Source organism: Bidens hawaiensis, unplaced genomic scaffold (genome assembly GCF_021521415.1).
Source record: "Bidens hawaiensis isolate Kalapana, Puna unplaced genomic scaffold, B.hawaiensis_p1.1 tig00041067_1, whole genome shotgun sequence".
NCBI lineage: Eukaryota > Viridiplantae > Streptophyta > Magnoliopsida > Asterales > Asteraceae > Bidens > Bidens hawaiensis.
Window position 1 is genome coordinate 44,252 of NW_027497251.1, and position 14,529 is coordinate 58,780.

At 36.4% G+C, this 14,529-nt stretch overlaps 1 protein-coding gene across 1 annotated transcript; it reads left to right on the forward strand.

Moving 5' to 3' along the window:
- Positions 1–13,566: 13,566 nt before the first annotated feature.
- Positions 13,567–14,061, forward strand: LOC143592559 (uncharacterized). The gene has a single exon (XM_077072454.1). The coding sequence runs from the start codon at positions 13,567–13,569 to the stop codon at positions 14,059–14,061; it is 495 nt and encodes a 164-aa protein (XP_076928569.1).
- The last annotated feature ends 468 nt before the right edge of the window (positions 14,062–14,529 follow it).

Below are 14,529 nucleotides of genomic sequence, written 5' to 3' on the forward strand. Positions count from 1 at the left end.
CGTAAACTACCCTTAACTCGGATTATATGTATAATATGCACACAATGTCACAATTACTTGTAATTAGCTTGAAGATTAAATGTGTCCTATTGAACAAGATAGCCCTTATAAACTTTAAATCTGTAACTTGTCAACTTTCATTGAAAAGATGATTTCTTATAATATTATTACAATGATTAGTGGATTAAAACTCTACCTCAATAACCCAAGTTTCATAACTCTAAACATGCAATCTTCCGCACTTAAAACGAGTCACAATTTTTCGTTACCGTTGATTATGATCAGTGGAGTTTAGTGATCATGATCAATGGTGTTTAGGATCGGGTCCTCCAGGGCTCAAACGAGCTGGAGTGTACCCATCTACTTCATACCCTAACTGTGCCACCTTCTGCTCGAACATGGCTTTGAAAGGTGCAGTCAAGCTGTTCGTACGTTCAAATGACTCGACCAGAGGCCGTGCATTTATGTTAGAAAACAGAAGTAACATAACACATAACCAAAGCTGGCATCTATCCATTTTGGATATATTTGCTAAGTGATCTCATCTCATACCTATTTATAGCATACATTTGTGTCATACCGCGCATGCGTAAGGTAAGCCAGTGATTAAAACTAGAGAAAAAAACAAAAGTTAGTGACATAAGTGTGTGTTGCATGACAACGTTGGACCTGTAGAACATCAAAGCAGTGTCAATGGAATCCTATGGAATAAATTAAATCCAAGTTCTCCAATCCTAGACTAAAGCATGTACGGCTGTAAGTGAAGGTCTACTCAGCTGGAACAACTTACAAGTTGAACATCCTCAAGGAATATGATGTAACCTAAGTTTAGTATGGCTTTGTACTTGTTGAAAGGTTCGAAGGGTCAAGTTTTGATCATCCAACCCACCCACTTAGTTCTTTAAATAATGAACTAATATAACTCTTTTCCCATATTAAAATGATCTATAATCATTTGTAACTACATTGTTAATTCTTTTGAGCGGCGATGTGCATCCAACTCAACGACGGATCTAGAACAAAATTTCAGGGGTAAATCAAATTTTTTAACCATTTTTTATAAATGTAAACGAAACAAAAATAGAAACATGATAATAAATAAATTTAAACACATGGGTTGCAAATTTCTCCTATTTGGTTTTTTGAAATCTTGAAATCAAGCCATTACAACATCTTCTTTTTACTTTATCAAACGTTTCTCTTTCGACCGCACAAATTAGAGTATTGTTCAAATACTCATCACCCGTTTGATCGTGCAAATCCGTCTTGATAAGCTTCATTTTAGAAAAATGTCTTTCAACGGTTGTGGTTGCAACCGGTAAAACCAACGCTAACTTCAATGTTCGGTAAACCGGAAAGCATACAACTTTTCCTTTGGATTATCAAACATTGATGCTAGCGTTGGTTTCCGGTTGCAATCGCAACTGTTGAAATGGGTTTTTCTAAAATGAAGCTAGCGAGTCCGGGTTTCATTTCAAAGTAGCCTCTTGGACTGAACCTACCTTCTTAATAGGATTTGCCCAATCGAATGGGTTATGAGTATGAACAATGCTCTAATTTTTATGGTCGAAAAAGAAACGTTTGATAAAGTAAAAGAAGAGGTTGTAATGGCTTGATTTCAAGCTTTTAAAAACCATACATGAGAAATTTGCACTCCATGTGTTTAAATTTATTTATTATCGTGATTCTATTTTTGTTTCGTTCATAAAACAAATACGGTTAATGGATTATTGTGTTTTAATTTATTTGGGCTTTAAACTTTGGTTGAGCTTAAATTGGTTTGAACTTTTAATTTGGTTGGACTTTAAACAAATAGGGGTAACATTATACTTTTTCAGGGGTAGCAAAATATAAAAACCGACAAAATGAAAAAAATTGCACTACCGACGTAAAGTTGAGGGGTAGCGGAGGCGACCCCAGCTAAACCTACAGGTCCGTCCTTGATCCAACTAGGGAAGGTTTCAACCCGGGCTTTTTTTGGGATATCATTCAGGTGTCTTACTACTAGATCATCTTGTGAGTTGTGATGGTTTGTAATTGCATTATAATTGAAAGTGCGATTTAAAAGTACATGAATTGAGTCTTTTGACATCCACAAGTTGTAACCTATTGTAGCTTTGGTTTGCATTGTACCTGAATGAACACAAAAAAATCGGCCAAACAATGTATTGGTTTGAAGTATTTAATTAAAAAGATGTAAACTATGAAAAAAAAGGTCTGCTCAACCATCATAAGAGAGACGTTGACTTGCTTTGAAGGTTGACACGACAAGTCGAGAACCTCCTCGTAGAGGAATGCTTATTGATTAACGAGAAACTCGTAAGTTATTATATGTAATACTAATTGATTGTTTATAAAACTAAAATATAAATATCTACACTCCTAGTTAATTCTTCTATGTTGTGGGTTTTATGGAAGACTCTGAAGGGGTTCGTGTTTGAACATAAGTCGGTTTCATTCGTGCAAGTGGTGGAAGATGTCAAGGTCCTTGGGTATCTTTGGGTTTGAAATCGGTCTAGGATCGTTGTTTGGGAGGATTAGCGGTCTTTTGACCTTATTTTGTTTGTAAATTTTATGTTTAATTGTGTACAATTTTTATTTGGTGGTGTTGGATGGTTGGGTTTAGCTTTTGGCTGCCTCATATTACTAAAATTTTGTTATACGTTAAGAAAAAAGCACTCGCTAATTAAATATTGTTTACATATTATTCATTTCATGTTTATTATTATTATTTCACAAAGTTATTATTCGAAAATAGGTTATGATTTTTTCTTTGGTGTCAATCTAGTTCCTCATCTCTTCTCGGATTGTGTAAAATAGTCCTTCCTCCTTAATGAGCAAGTATGAAATAGAGTATTGGTAATCTCAATCTTACACCTGATTGTAAAACCGTGTACCCATACCTCTCTCTATTACCAGATTACTCATTACTTAATATCGAGTATACATGCTAGTTCGTTAGAAAATTACTCATTGAAATTTCTGGTATGGCCATGAACATAGGGCTAATTTGTCTAAACTCCGTGCTAACAAACAAACAACCTGTTTTGACCTGCCCAACGCGACCCGTTTGGCTGTTTTGCATCCAAATTTCCATCTAATATTATGTATGCTAAAGTGTGAATTAGCAAAACAAAAAGACCAGACAAAAATATTCCTCATAACACAATCTTTGGTTTTGTCAAATTAACTATTTTTGACTCCACCAGTGGGAAAATTAAAGAAATAATATGTCATCTAAACAAAATGTAACCAAAAAAACATAAACAAAAACATACACCATGTCAACATACCACCATATGCAACAACAGTAACTCCTTCACTCGTAAGATCCGCAGTTGAAGTTCCTCCTCCTGTTGCTGATGTACCTTGTATGGTCTTCCCAGCCATACTGCAATATTCAACACAATTTCAATGTATGTACCTTAACTTTTAATAACTTTATAATAAAATCAATGGCAAATTTAGCAAATAAGGCAAAATATGAATTTATTGATATCAACTATAACTAGTAGATTAAAATTTATGTTCATTAAACGCTTATTTTAATAAAAATAATACAAAATAATCAGAATCCTGAATTTTCCTACTTAAAATTGATTATGTATTCAATGACCATAGATATATATACCCAATAGAGTTTTTTGATTAAAATTTATGTTCAATAATGCTAAATTTATTAAAATAATAAAAAAAATCACAATCTTGAGTTTTCCAACTTAAAAAATTGATTATGTATTCAAGGACAATAGATATACCCAATAGAGTTGCCACTTTTAACAGAAACCCGACCCGGGAAAATCCAAACCCGAATAGAAAAATCTGAACCCAAGAAAAGGCTAATCTGAACCCGAACCAAAGTCATTCGGATTGGTTCTTGGGTTTGATTTATGGGTTTCAGGCCAACTCGAAAAATCCAAATAAATTTTTTGTTATAAATAAATAATATTATTAGTAGGTTCAATTGAGTTCGATTATGGTATATTTTGTTTAATCAATTAAGATGCTGAGGCTAGGGGTGCAAACGAGCTCAGCTGTTCACAAGCAACTCGAGCTCAAATCGATAAAAGTAAAAAGTTCAAAACAAGCCGGGTTTTATCAAGCTTGAGCCGTGCCCGAGCCTCAAATAAAGCTCGTTTAGTTATCTAGCCCTAGCTCGATCTTTGTATGGAAAGCTCGTTTAGGCTCGACAGCCATAACATGCCTTGTGTATTTTTAAGTTTGGCCTCTTTTGGACTTCATTAAGAGCTCGAGCCAGGAACTCAACAAGCTCGTTTAAGGTTTTTCTTCAAATATAAAAATAAAAAAAAATGTATGTAAATTAATTCCTAACTAATAAACGAACCGAGCCCGAGCTTGAGCACTCGTAAACGAACCGAACTAGAGCCTAGTTGAGCTTAGGCTTGTTTACACCCCCTAGTTAAGGCTGATTCAATAACAAGTTCTATTATGGTATAATTTGATCGATTAGCATATTCAATCAAGTTTGAGTTTGATTATGGTATATTCTGATTGACTTAACTGTTAAATTGAGTATGGTTTAGTTGGTTATGGTACATTCTATTCAATTGATTATGATATTATAACTATAAGTAAAAGTTTGTTTGTTATTTACTTAAATACTCGAAACCTGATTAACCTATCCCGAAAAAACACAAATCTGAAAAACCTGTGAGAGATTTGAGTTATGTTTTGGGTCTAGATTTAAAACTTCAAAATCCGAAAAGCCCACCCCTCTAATATGTAAACCCGAAACCTTAAAAACACCCAATGTTTCATATTTTAAATTACTTCTCTAAAAATAGTACTTCAAAATAATAATAAGTTAACCATTCTATAAAATCTAAAGGGGTGTTTGGGATTCCTTAATTTACCCTTTTATAACTTTTCAATAAGTTAATAAGTTACAAAAGTGTAAGTTATTAACTATTCTTCTCTCTCACATCAAAAGTAATCCAAAGTTCCAAACACCTTATTACTTTTAAAAAATTTAATAAGTTATAAGTTGGTGAAAATAAGCAATCCCAAACACCCCCTAAATTACACCTAATTGTTATTCAAGGTTCAAATCACATTTCTAAAAAATATATCAATCCAATTTACCACCTAATGCCCAAAAATAGTAACAAAAATACCAACAAAAAACACTTACCTTGATGGAAACTTGCAACCACCATGACCTAAAAACACAAACACACTTCAATTAAACTCAACCTCAACACAATTAACATCCAGTGTTGTAACAATATTGGCCTGGTGCTGATTAATCCCCGAATAATCACTAGTTGCCACCCCACCGACTTGTAGCCGATTAATCCCCATTTGTTCAAAATTGGTCAAAACTGAGAATTTTATACATAAAATTTGGAATATATATTTATATTTGAAAAGTTACATATAAATTCCAATCCGATTAATCCGATTAATTGCCGGTCCCTAGTGCCAATGTTGCAAAAATCTAAACTAAGTGCCGATTAATCGCTAGTCCCCACTTCATTGGTTAATTTTGGGCTAATCGGCCAATTAATCGGTCAATGGTCAAATGCGGTCAAAATTAGGATTAATCGGACTTAATTGGCTTTTTCTGATGAGATTCTGGCCAAAATCGGCATCTTCCGACGAGATTTCATCAAAAATAATTCCGGCGAGTTAGTAAATTATTATGCAAGAAATCTAAACCGGGCCGGGCTTTGGCCCGACCGCCCACACCCGTCTCCTCTTTTGACTTCATATAATAAACCGGGCCAACAAGGCCTACGAACCCAACAATCTCCCACTCGGAGGCCTTGAGTACTCTCGTCTGCACTCCTGATTGTACTTCTGTAATCTGAACATTAAACTTCTTCTAGTTGCCACCGCCTTCTCATCAATTAACCTGAAGGCCCGTTGAAGCTCCCCGGAGCTCCAACACGTCAGTCATGGCTGAAACTGCCCCTGACCCGTTCTCTGTCCCTACCGGCTCCCACTGTAACGAACTACCGGATCCTGAGATAACCTGAGAACAAACACTCTCCATATTCAGCAAGTAATTCATTGGAGAGACTTTTACAGCTGGAATACTGGTTTTCTTAATCCACTGTCGACCTGGAACTGTAACTGAAACACGACCTGTGCTCCCACTGTCACGATGTCCCCCAACTGATTTAACCTTCCTAGCTCGTTCATCCTGAATCTTCACTTTGGCTCTGGGTTTGTTACTTGCAAAACGAACCTTCTTCTGCCCACGAGATTCTGTGAACCGGACTTTGTCTTTCACCAAAACTGGATCCACTCCTTTCGGTGACATATCGACCATATACAACGAACCCATTTTCTTGCCACGAGCAACCACGAGATTCCCTTTGACTACTTTCCACTGCCCATTCCCGAACTTAACATCGTGCCCTTGGTCATCCAACTGCCCAACTGATATCAAACGTTTCTTCAAACTTGGAATAACCCTCACGTCTTTCAAAGTCCAAGAAGTACCGGCTGAAGTTATCAAATCAACGTCTCCCATACCCGTAACCTCTAAAATATCATCATTCGCTAGTCGAACCTTTCCAAAATCCCCAAATTTAAGATTCTTCATCGTTTCACTACAGTGAGTGGCATGAAACGATGCACCAGAATCCATCACCCAAGCACTAACGCTACTCTCAACACTACAAACCAAAGCCTCATCACTACTGACCCCGTCATCTGTGTCATCTTCTGTAACGTTCACCTCTTTCTTACCATTCGGACACTGATTCCTGAAGTGTCCTTTCTCTTTACAACCCCAACATTAAATATCCTTACGAGTCTTAGACTGACTCCTCTTCCTGCTCCCACTGCCTCGCTGTTTTCTCCTGCCTCTACCTTCTGTGACTAGCATATTTCCTGATGATTCACCTGAACTTCTGCGTCTTGAATCTTCTCCCATAATCAGATCTCGAATCCCATCGAAAGTAATATTTGTAGACGAACTACAAACTGCAGTCACTGTTTGTGACCAACTGTCGGGCAAAGAGGATAATAACAAGAGACCTTGAACTTCATCATCAAACTTAATGTCAACTGACACTAAGCGGGACAAGATCGAATTAAGATTATTGATATGAGTTGTAACTGACCCACCCTCTTTCATTCTTGTTGTCACTAGCTCTCGGATAAGATAGACTTTATTCGCTGCCGAAGGCTTCTCATACATGTTGGATAGTGCGTCCATCATACCACGGGCTGTGGTTTCTTTCATGACGTTAAACGCCACATCTTCCGACAACGACAATGTAATACAAGCCATAGCTTTCTTGTCTAACTTTTTCCAATCTGCTTCTGACAGCTTTTCTGGTTTTTCATCCTCAAGCACTACATCCAAGTCTTTCTGACAAAGTAGTGCCTCAATCTGCATCTTCCACCAACCGAACTTCTGTCCGTCAAACTTCTGTATCGAAACCTTTCCGTCTTCTGCCATAACAATGACTAAAACGAAAAACTGGATAAAAACAGAGACAGACACAACAATGGCACGAGCCTGAACTTAACAACTGTTCTACTAAACTCTGTTAAAAAATCAACCTATTTATACGCAGCGGAATATCGAACTGAAAATCAGAAACTGAAACTTTAAACTGAAACGATAAAACCTGTCAAGCGCGGTTGACACTGGTTCACTGCTTCTTTAATGCTTCTTCTGACTTGACAACTGTTCTTCAACAAAAATAAGATCTTGATTCAACTGTTCCTGGCTCGTACTTGGCAAAATAGGATATCGACCCAAATTTCTTTACGGGCTAAACTGCCCAAACTTTGGCCCACACAATCAAATTTGAGCTTGCTGCCCTTGTAATTTAAAAGCCCAAAAAATTGATCTGGTCTAACTCCTAAGCCCAAACTCAACCTTTTAATTCAACGTGGCCTAAAAAAAAGTTAAATGGCCTACTGCCCTAACACACGGTCCAAAAAAAAAAAAAAACTGGCTCAACCTTCCACTTCTTGACAACAACACCTTGACCACGTTGATCTTCTTAGGTCAGTGATTGAACTGCCGAAAACGAACTGATCGACGGCGTGAATAACTACGGTGGTTACTGGTGGTGTATGGCGGTGGACTGAACCCTAGTCGCGATCGTCGGGCTGGGTTTAGTGGCGGCGAAACAGCGGCGGCGTAAACCCTAACGACAATCGGAGAACCGTAGCTGCGGCGGAACCCTAGCGCAGTAGGGTGGCGGCGGCTGGATGGTTTGGCGGCGACTCGGCTGGTTCAACGTGTTCTTCGTGTGATCTGAACCTAAGCTCTGATACCACTTGTTAGGATTAAACGCACACACGAAACTGAACACACACACGAAAGCAGTAAACGAACACGAGGATTTAACGTGGTTCGGTCTAAACTGACCTACGTCCACGGGTGACAACTAGGTATATCTTTATTGAGTGACAAATATTACAAGTACATAATGTTGTTTATATAGAGACTGAACTAGGGTTAGTAAATTATTATGCAAGAAATCTAAACCGGGCCGGGCTTGGGCTCGACCGCCCACGCCCGTCTCCTCTTTTGACTTCATATAATAAACCGGGCCAACAAGGCCTACGAACCCAACAGAGAGTGGATGACGTGGCGGCGGATATGAAGAGGAAGATGAGGAGAATGTGTGGAGACATGGGTGGAGAGTGGAAGTGGAAGTGTGGAACTGAAACGTGTGTTTTTTGGTTTGGTTTTGTATGGTTAATGATTAATGATATGACCGTTGGGTTAAGTGAGAGAAGGTAGATCGTGTGGGGTGAAATGAAATGAAGTAACCGTTTTCTTTTGGGTTTTACTTTAATGAATTAAAATAACTTTTTATATTCAAACACCAACCCTGGCTCGTATAACTCTTGTATGACTCGTATAGGTGGTTTTTTTTAACTTAAAAATACAAAACATAGGAAATAACAGCTGCCATGGTTATAAAATAAAAACACGTCATTTAAAAGTGCATATTTTGCTTCATACTAATTAAACAACACACGAACAACAAGAGTGTTTCAAAGTGTGTGCTGTTTAATTTGTATGTAACAAAATATGTATATTTATATTATGTGTTTTTATCCAATAACCATGTCAGCTATTGTTTCCTATATTTTGTATGTTTTTTTAAGTAAACAAAAATGCCTATACGAGCCAAGGAGCATATACAACTCATATAGGGATTATACGAGACAACGAAGAACCTGACACTCGCTGACACAAACTGACATAATTTTAGACCTATACGACTCGTATAACCTTTACACGAGCCATATAAGTTTACCTAGTGCCAAAATAAACAATCTAGTATCGATATACCAAGCCTTTTTTAAGTTAAAAGAAAGTGATCTTTGGGTAAATTTCAATGGAAGAATCTTGAAGGTGCATGATGATTTGCTAATTATTGTTTATTTAAATACTAATTTAATTGAAAAAAAAACAACATAATCTTGAAATGAAATTAAAAGTTAGAGTTAATGGCCATTTTCGTCCCTGTGGTTTGCTACTTTCGCCACTTCAGTCCAAAATTTGTATTTTTGTCAATTTAGTCCTCATAGTTTTAAATATTAGCCAATTACATCATATCCGTCTAACGGCATTCAGCTATGCCGTTAGTTTAAGGGTATTTTTGTCTTTCTCCTTTTTATTTTGAGTTATTGGTCATTTTCGTCCCTGTGGTTTGATACTTTTGCCAATTCAGTCCAAAGTTTGAAATTTTGTCAATTTAAGTCAGTTTTTTTCTATAACCCTAGAGAGCATTATCCAAGCCCAAAACAAGTCTGCATTTACTCTGTCGACAGCAGTAATCATACCCCCTCCTCTCGTATTTAGTTTCTAGACGGTTCCTAAACTCTCCCCCATGGTGGAATTCAATGGTAAAGTGGTCAAAGCAATTCCGTGAAACCGAATTGTACGGAAAAAACTAAAAATCGTTTCTTTGATAAATGCATAATATTTTGGGTTTAGAGATTAACATATCATAACGAAAATCTGGGTCGTAATCAACTATTATACATTAATCAACAAAACAATTTTTAGTTTTTTGTGTATAATTCGATTTCAGGGAATTACCTTGACCATTTTACCATTGAATTCCACCATGGAGAAGATTTTAGGAAATGTCTAGAAACTAAATATAAGGGGGGGGGGTATGATTACTGTTGTCAACAGAGTAAATGCATACCAGTATTTGAGGTTGCTCGATGGTTTTGGACTTGAATTATGCTCTTTAGGGTTATAAACAAAAAACATAAAAAATAAAAAAAACTGAATTAAACTGAACATTAAATTGACAAATTTTCAAACTTTGAACTGAATTGGCAAAGATATCAAACCACAGGGACTAAAATGACCATTAACTCAAAATTAAAAGGAGAAAGACAAAAATACCCTTAAACTAACGGCATAGCTGGATGCCGTTAGACGGATGGGACGTAATTGGCTAAAATTTAAAACTATGAGGACTAAATTGACAAAATTAAAAATTTTGGACTGAAGTGGCGAAAGTAGCAAACCACAGGGACGAAAATGGCCATTAACTCTTAAAAGTTACTATAAAAAGAAAGTTATAACCAAATGAAACCGAAAATAAGAAGGGATGAAAATAACGATACGAGAATACTAATTATAATTGTCGCTATATTTGTTCTTAAATTTCGGCGTTTTCTTTTTTCTTTTTCAAATTTCACGGGTACACTGTGTTAAATGATAGCAGGCATTTAAATTTTTAAGTCAAAACTTTCAACTTTATTTATTGAACTTTGGATTGGATTAAGATGAAGACTAGACTTTGTTTTTTATACTTTCTTTCTGTCTCTCTCGATTGGATGAACTGGTTCCTCACGAATCCATCTCGTGGTCTTTATCATTAAGATTTATATGAGAACGTGTAGCTGAATCGGGTTGCGACAAGACATAATCATTGGAAGTTGACGCTTTCGACCATTTATGCGATCGACTCATCAACAGGATGAGATGCCACTTTGAGCTTTTCCTTACAATTTTTCAAGGTTTGTCCATATTAACGAGTGTTCCTCAACTAAGATGTCAACGACATTTGCATCGCTTGTTTTTGAACAATCATTTGAAAGCCGGTTGGAGAGAGTTAAATTGTTCAAGATTTTGTCGAGTTGTCATCCACTCACCCTGATTTTTGGTTCCAACATTCTCCTCGATCCATCCTTGTGTGAAATTTTCACGGGTCGATCCGACACCAAAACACATCACTCTTTTGATTATCACCTATTTAGAATAAAAAAAATTAAATAACTTACCCGTCCTTGGATCCTCAGAAATGTTGACCCATGCAAGAGCCAATGTCAACTCCTCGTCACTCGTTTGCCTTTCAATTACTTTTTCTACAGACTCACTTTCTGATTGTTTTTTTTTTGTGTTTTTTTTTTGGCATGCTCGACTGCATTTGTTGGATCATATGTGGGTTGTGTCTTCAAAAGGGGGCGGTAACCGTTGTCTTGGTGAAAGAAGTTAGGATTAAAGATGTTTGGGTCGTGTTGGGGATTTGGGGTATGGTACAACGGGTTGCTTGGGTCGTGTTGAGGAAGGTTTTAGAAAAAAAGGTTGTTTGGGTCATGTTTTATGGGTTCATCTTTGGAGTAGAGTATTTGAGCTTCAAAATATATTTAAAGGGGAAGAAAGGTAGGAGATGTAGATAGAAAATCAAAGATGCCAATAAAAAATAGGTAAAAAGGTTATTATTTATAGATTTTTAAAATTAATTGTTTTGTTTTAAATGGCCAACGGATAGATTTTTGAGTTGGAGACCTCACCTCACCCCCAATGGTTCTCTTTTGCTCTCACGCCTTTCATCGAGTCATCAAGATACCACCCTTGCCCTTTGGCGCCCTCAATTTTAAAATTGTAATGGTGTTTAGCACATTTGCCAGCCCTGGTGATACGGCAAGGAGCGTGGTTCCACTGCACCCAGTCTTAACATACCATTCATGCGTGTGTGTGGCACAAAATGCATTATGACTTGGTTGAACTTTCGTCCTTCTCTAAACATAGTTTTGAATTATTAGAACAAAAGGACGTGTTGGTGTCTGAATCGATAGCCATAGACATGAAAGCACAAAACAAACAAGATGATGTTGAATAATTTGTCTTACAAATTTTTCTTCATTTTTTGTTGTGTCTAGCAAGAAAGGTTAATCCCAATATTACTGAATTTTTTGTAACCATCATGAATAAATGACATAACATACACAATAGGCATGAGCGTATAAAAACAGACAAATGTATATAGTAAAATCATACACAATATAAAAATAATTTAAAATAGATAATTAAAAAAATATATAAAAATGAAACAATGTTTTATTCCGTGAACAAAAGCACATGGAGCAAAATGAGTGGTGGTAGGCCCATGAGTAAATGATGGTGCATTCGCATAGTAGTATTGTAGAGTGTCGGGATATATCAATGGATCATATTTTGGTTCTTCGTGTTTAACCCATCAAGAGTCAGCACGGTACAACTTTCACTCTTAACACCTGTAACGCGGGTGAAGTGATTAAGTTTGTGTTTTGAAAACTGTGTCAGCCACAAACCTTGTCGTTGTAGAGCAAGTTTGTGGCAAGTTTACATCTTTAAATGATAGGCGAACAAGAGGTTGTAGGCTAACATATCACATCACTCTCAATCTCTCACATCATATATCTATACACTATATGTCTACAAATTAATATTTTTAACGAAGTTTATACAAGTTTGTTGTTGTGGAAGAAAATACTGATTTTTGAAAAAGTTTGGAAAATGGCGTGCACATGATGTGACGGTTTGTTAATGTTTACCATTGCGGATGCTCTTAGGCTGGTCGTGGCAGCGTTTACCCTCTCCACGTCAACCACCCACCATAACGCCGCCTCCGTCTACCCCTTAAATTGTTAACCCAACACCACCTGCCATGAGATCATATGTGAACAACTCATTCTCTTCAAATAGTTGTTTTTTTTTTCCGAATTTGTAACTCATCACCTTCCAATTTTTTTATATAGTATTTTAATATGTATCCAAATTTTAGCTTAACACATGATACTAATTATTGTCCCATACTACGTCTAAGTTATTCAAATACCTTGTGACTTAGAACTCACTCGAAAAACTCGTTTGAAATTAGCTCGTTTACAAATCAAGCCAACTCTGACTTGTTACAAACCAATATGAAATACTTTTCTTTTTAAAAGAAATTATAAAAAAATACATTTTCAAAATACAAAGAAATATAGTATATTAATGATATTATAACTTAAAAAACACTTAGAAAACATTATTTTATTTTACCGTAAATAATGCATGTTCCTACTACTTTTGGTACAACATATATCCATTGATCGATGCCGTACCGCCGCGAATGAACTAACCTATAAAATATTTCGCACATCACATATTTTATACATATAATAACGCATTTTTTTAACCCTTTGTTAATTTGGCTCCAAATTTGCGATCAAAGTCTTGCAAATACACCGTGCCATCAACGTCAACCGAAACTTATGTCCACCAAACATATATGTTAACATATTCAATCAATTTCAATAATAATCAAATCACTAAACAATTACCCTCTAACTATGGGCAACTCACATCACCATAGTGTTGATCCACTCTTAGTCGGGGTTCTCGGGGTCGTCTCTGGCGCGATTTTAGTCGCTTTAATCCATTGCTTAACCGTTAATTGTCTCCGTAGTGGTCCCCACACCATGACCGAGCCAGCTAGACCGCCAAATATGAATCGTAGTCCAAGAATTCGGGTTGCCCGTGACAACAACTCAAAATTATCGCTCCCCGTTGGTACTAGTGACACGAGCTCAAGTGGTTCGTCGATGTTGTTGGCCGTTCATAAGTACTCGAAAGAATTTAAGGAAGTGACATGTGTGGTTTGTTTGGGTGAGTTTGAGGAAAATGAGGAGGCTAGAATAATGCCGGAATGTGCACATGTTTTTCATGTTTCATGTATTGATATGTGGCTTTTTTCGCATGATAATTGTCCTCTTTGTCGGGCTAATGCTATACCTCGGACACATGATGTCCTTATATCAATTTTGACTTCTAGACCCGTCGAGTAAATGTTCTGAATTTGAATATTTATATACAAAGAATGGTTTGACATAAGTTCGTAGAACATGGTTTTTGTGCATGTTAAACTAAATCTTAGGTTAATCATGGAAATTTCGTTTATATCACATCATCGTTCGTGATCAGTCTTCTTCTACACTCATTAGATACACTTATTATATTCTTTTAATAAATGTACCACATGAAAACTTTTAAGTTCTAAATTCTAACATAGACACATAGCTCGCATATAATTTCCATGGTTTCTTCTAAATATAACTTTATAAAAGATGGGCTCTTAGCTTTTATAAAAGTTTCTTAACCGGAAATCCTTTTAAATTTTTTGAAAGTAAATATGTATATTAATTAATGCACAATAAAATCAAATTCACCCAATTTTATAAAATTGCCACGTGGCATTTAGGGATAGGGTCGTTAATATCACGCATATCATTGCAAAATTTAGAGAACATCTACCC

Bases quoted from the DNA above. Each gene is read 5' to 3' on its own strand.
- LOC143592559 (XM_077072454.1), top strand. From the start codon at position 13,567: ATGGGCAACTCACATCACCATAGTGTTGATCCACTCTTAGTCGGGGTT.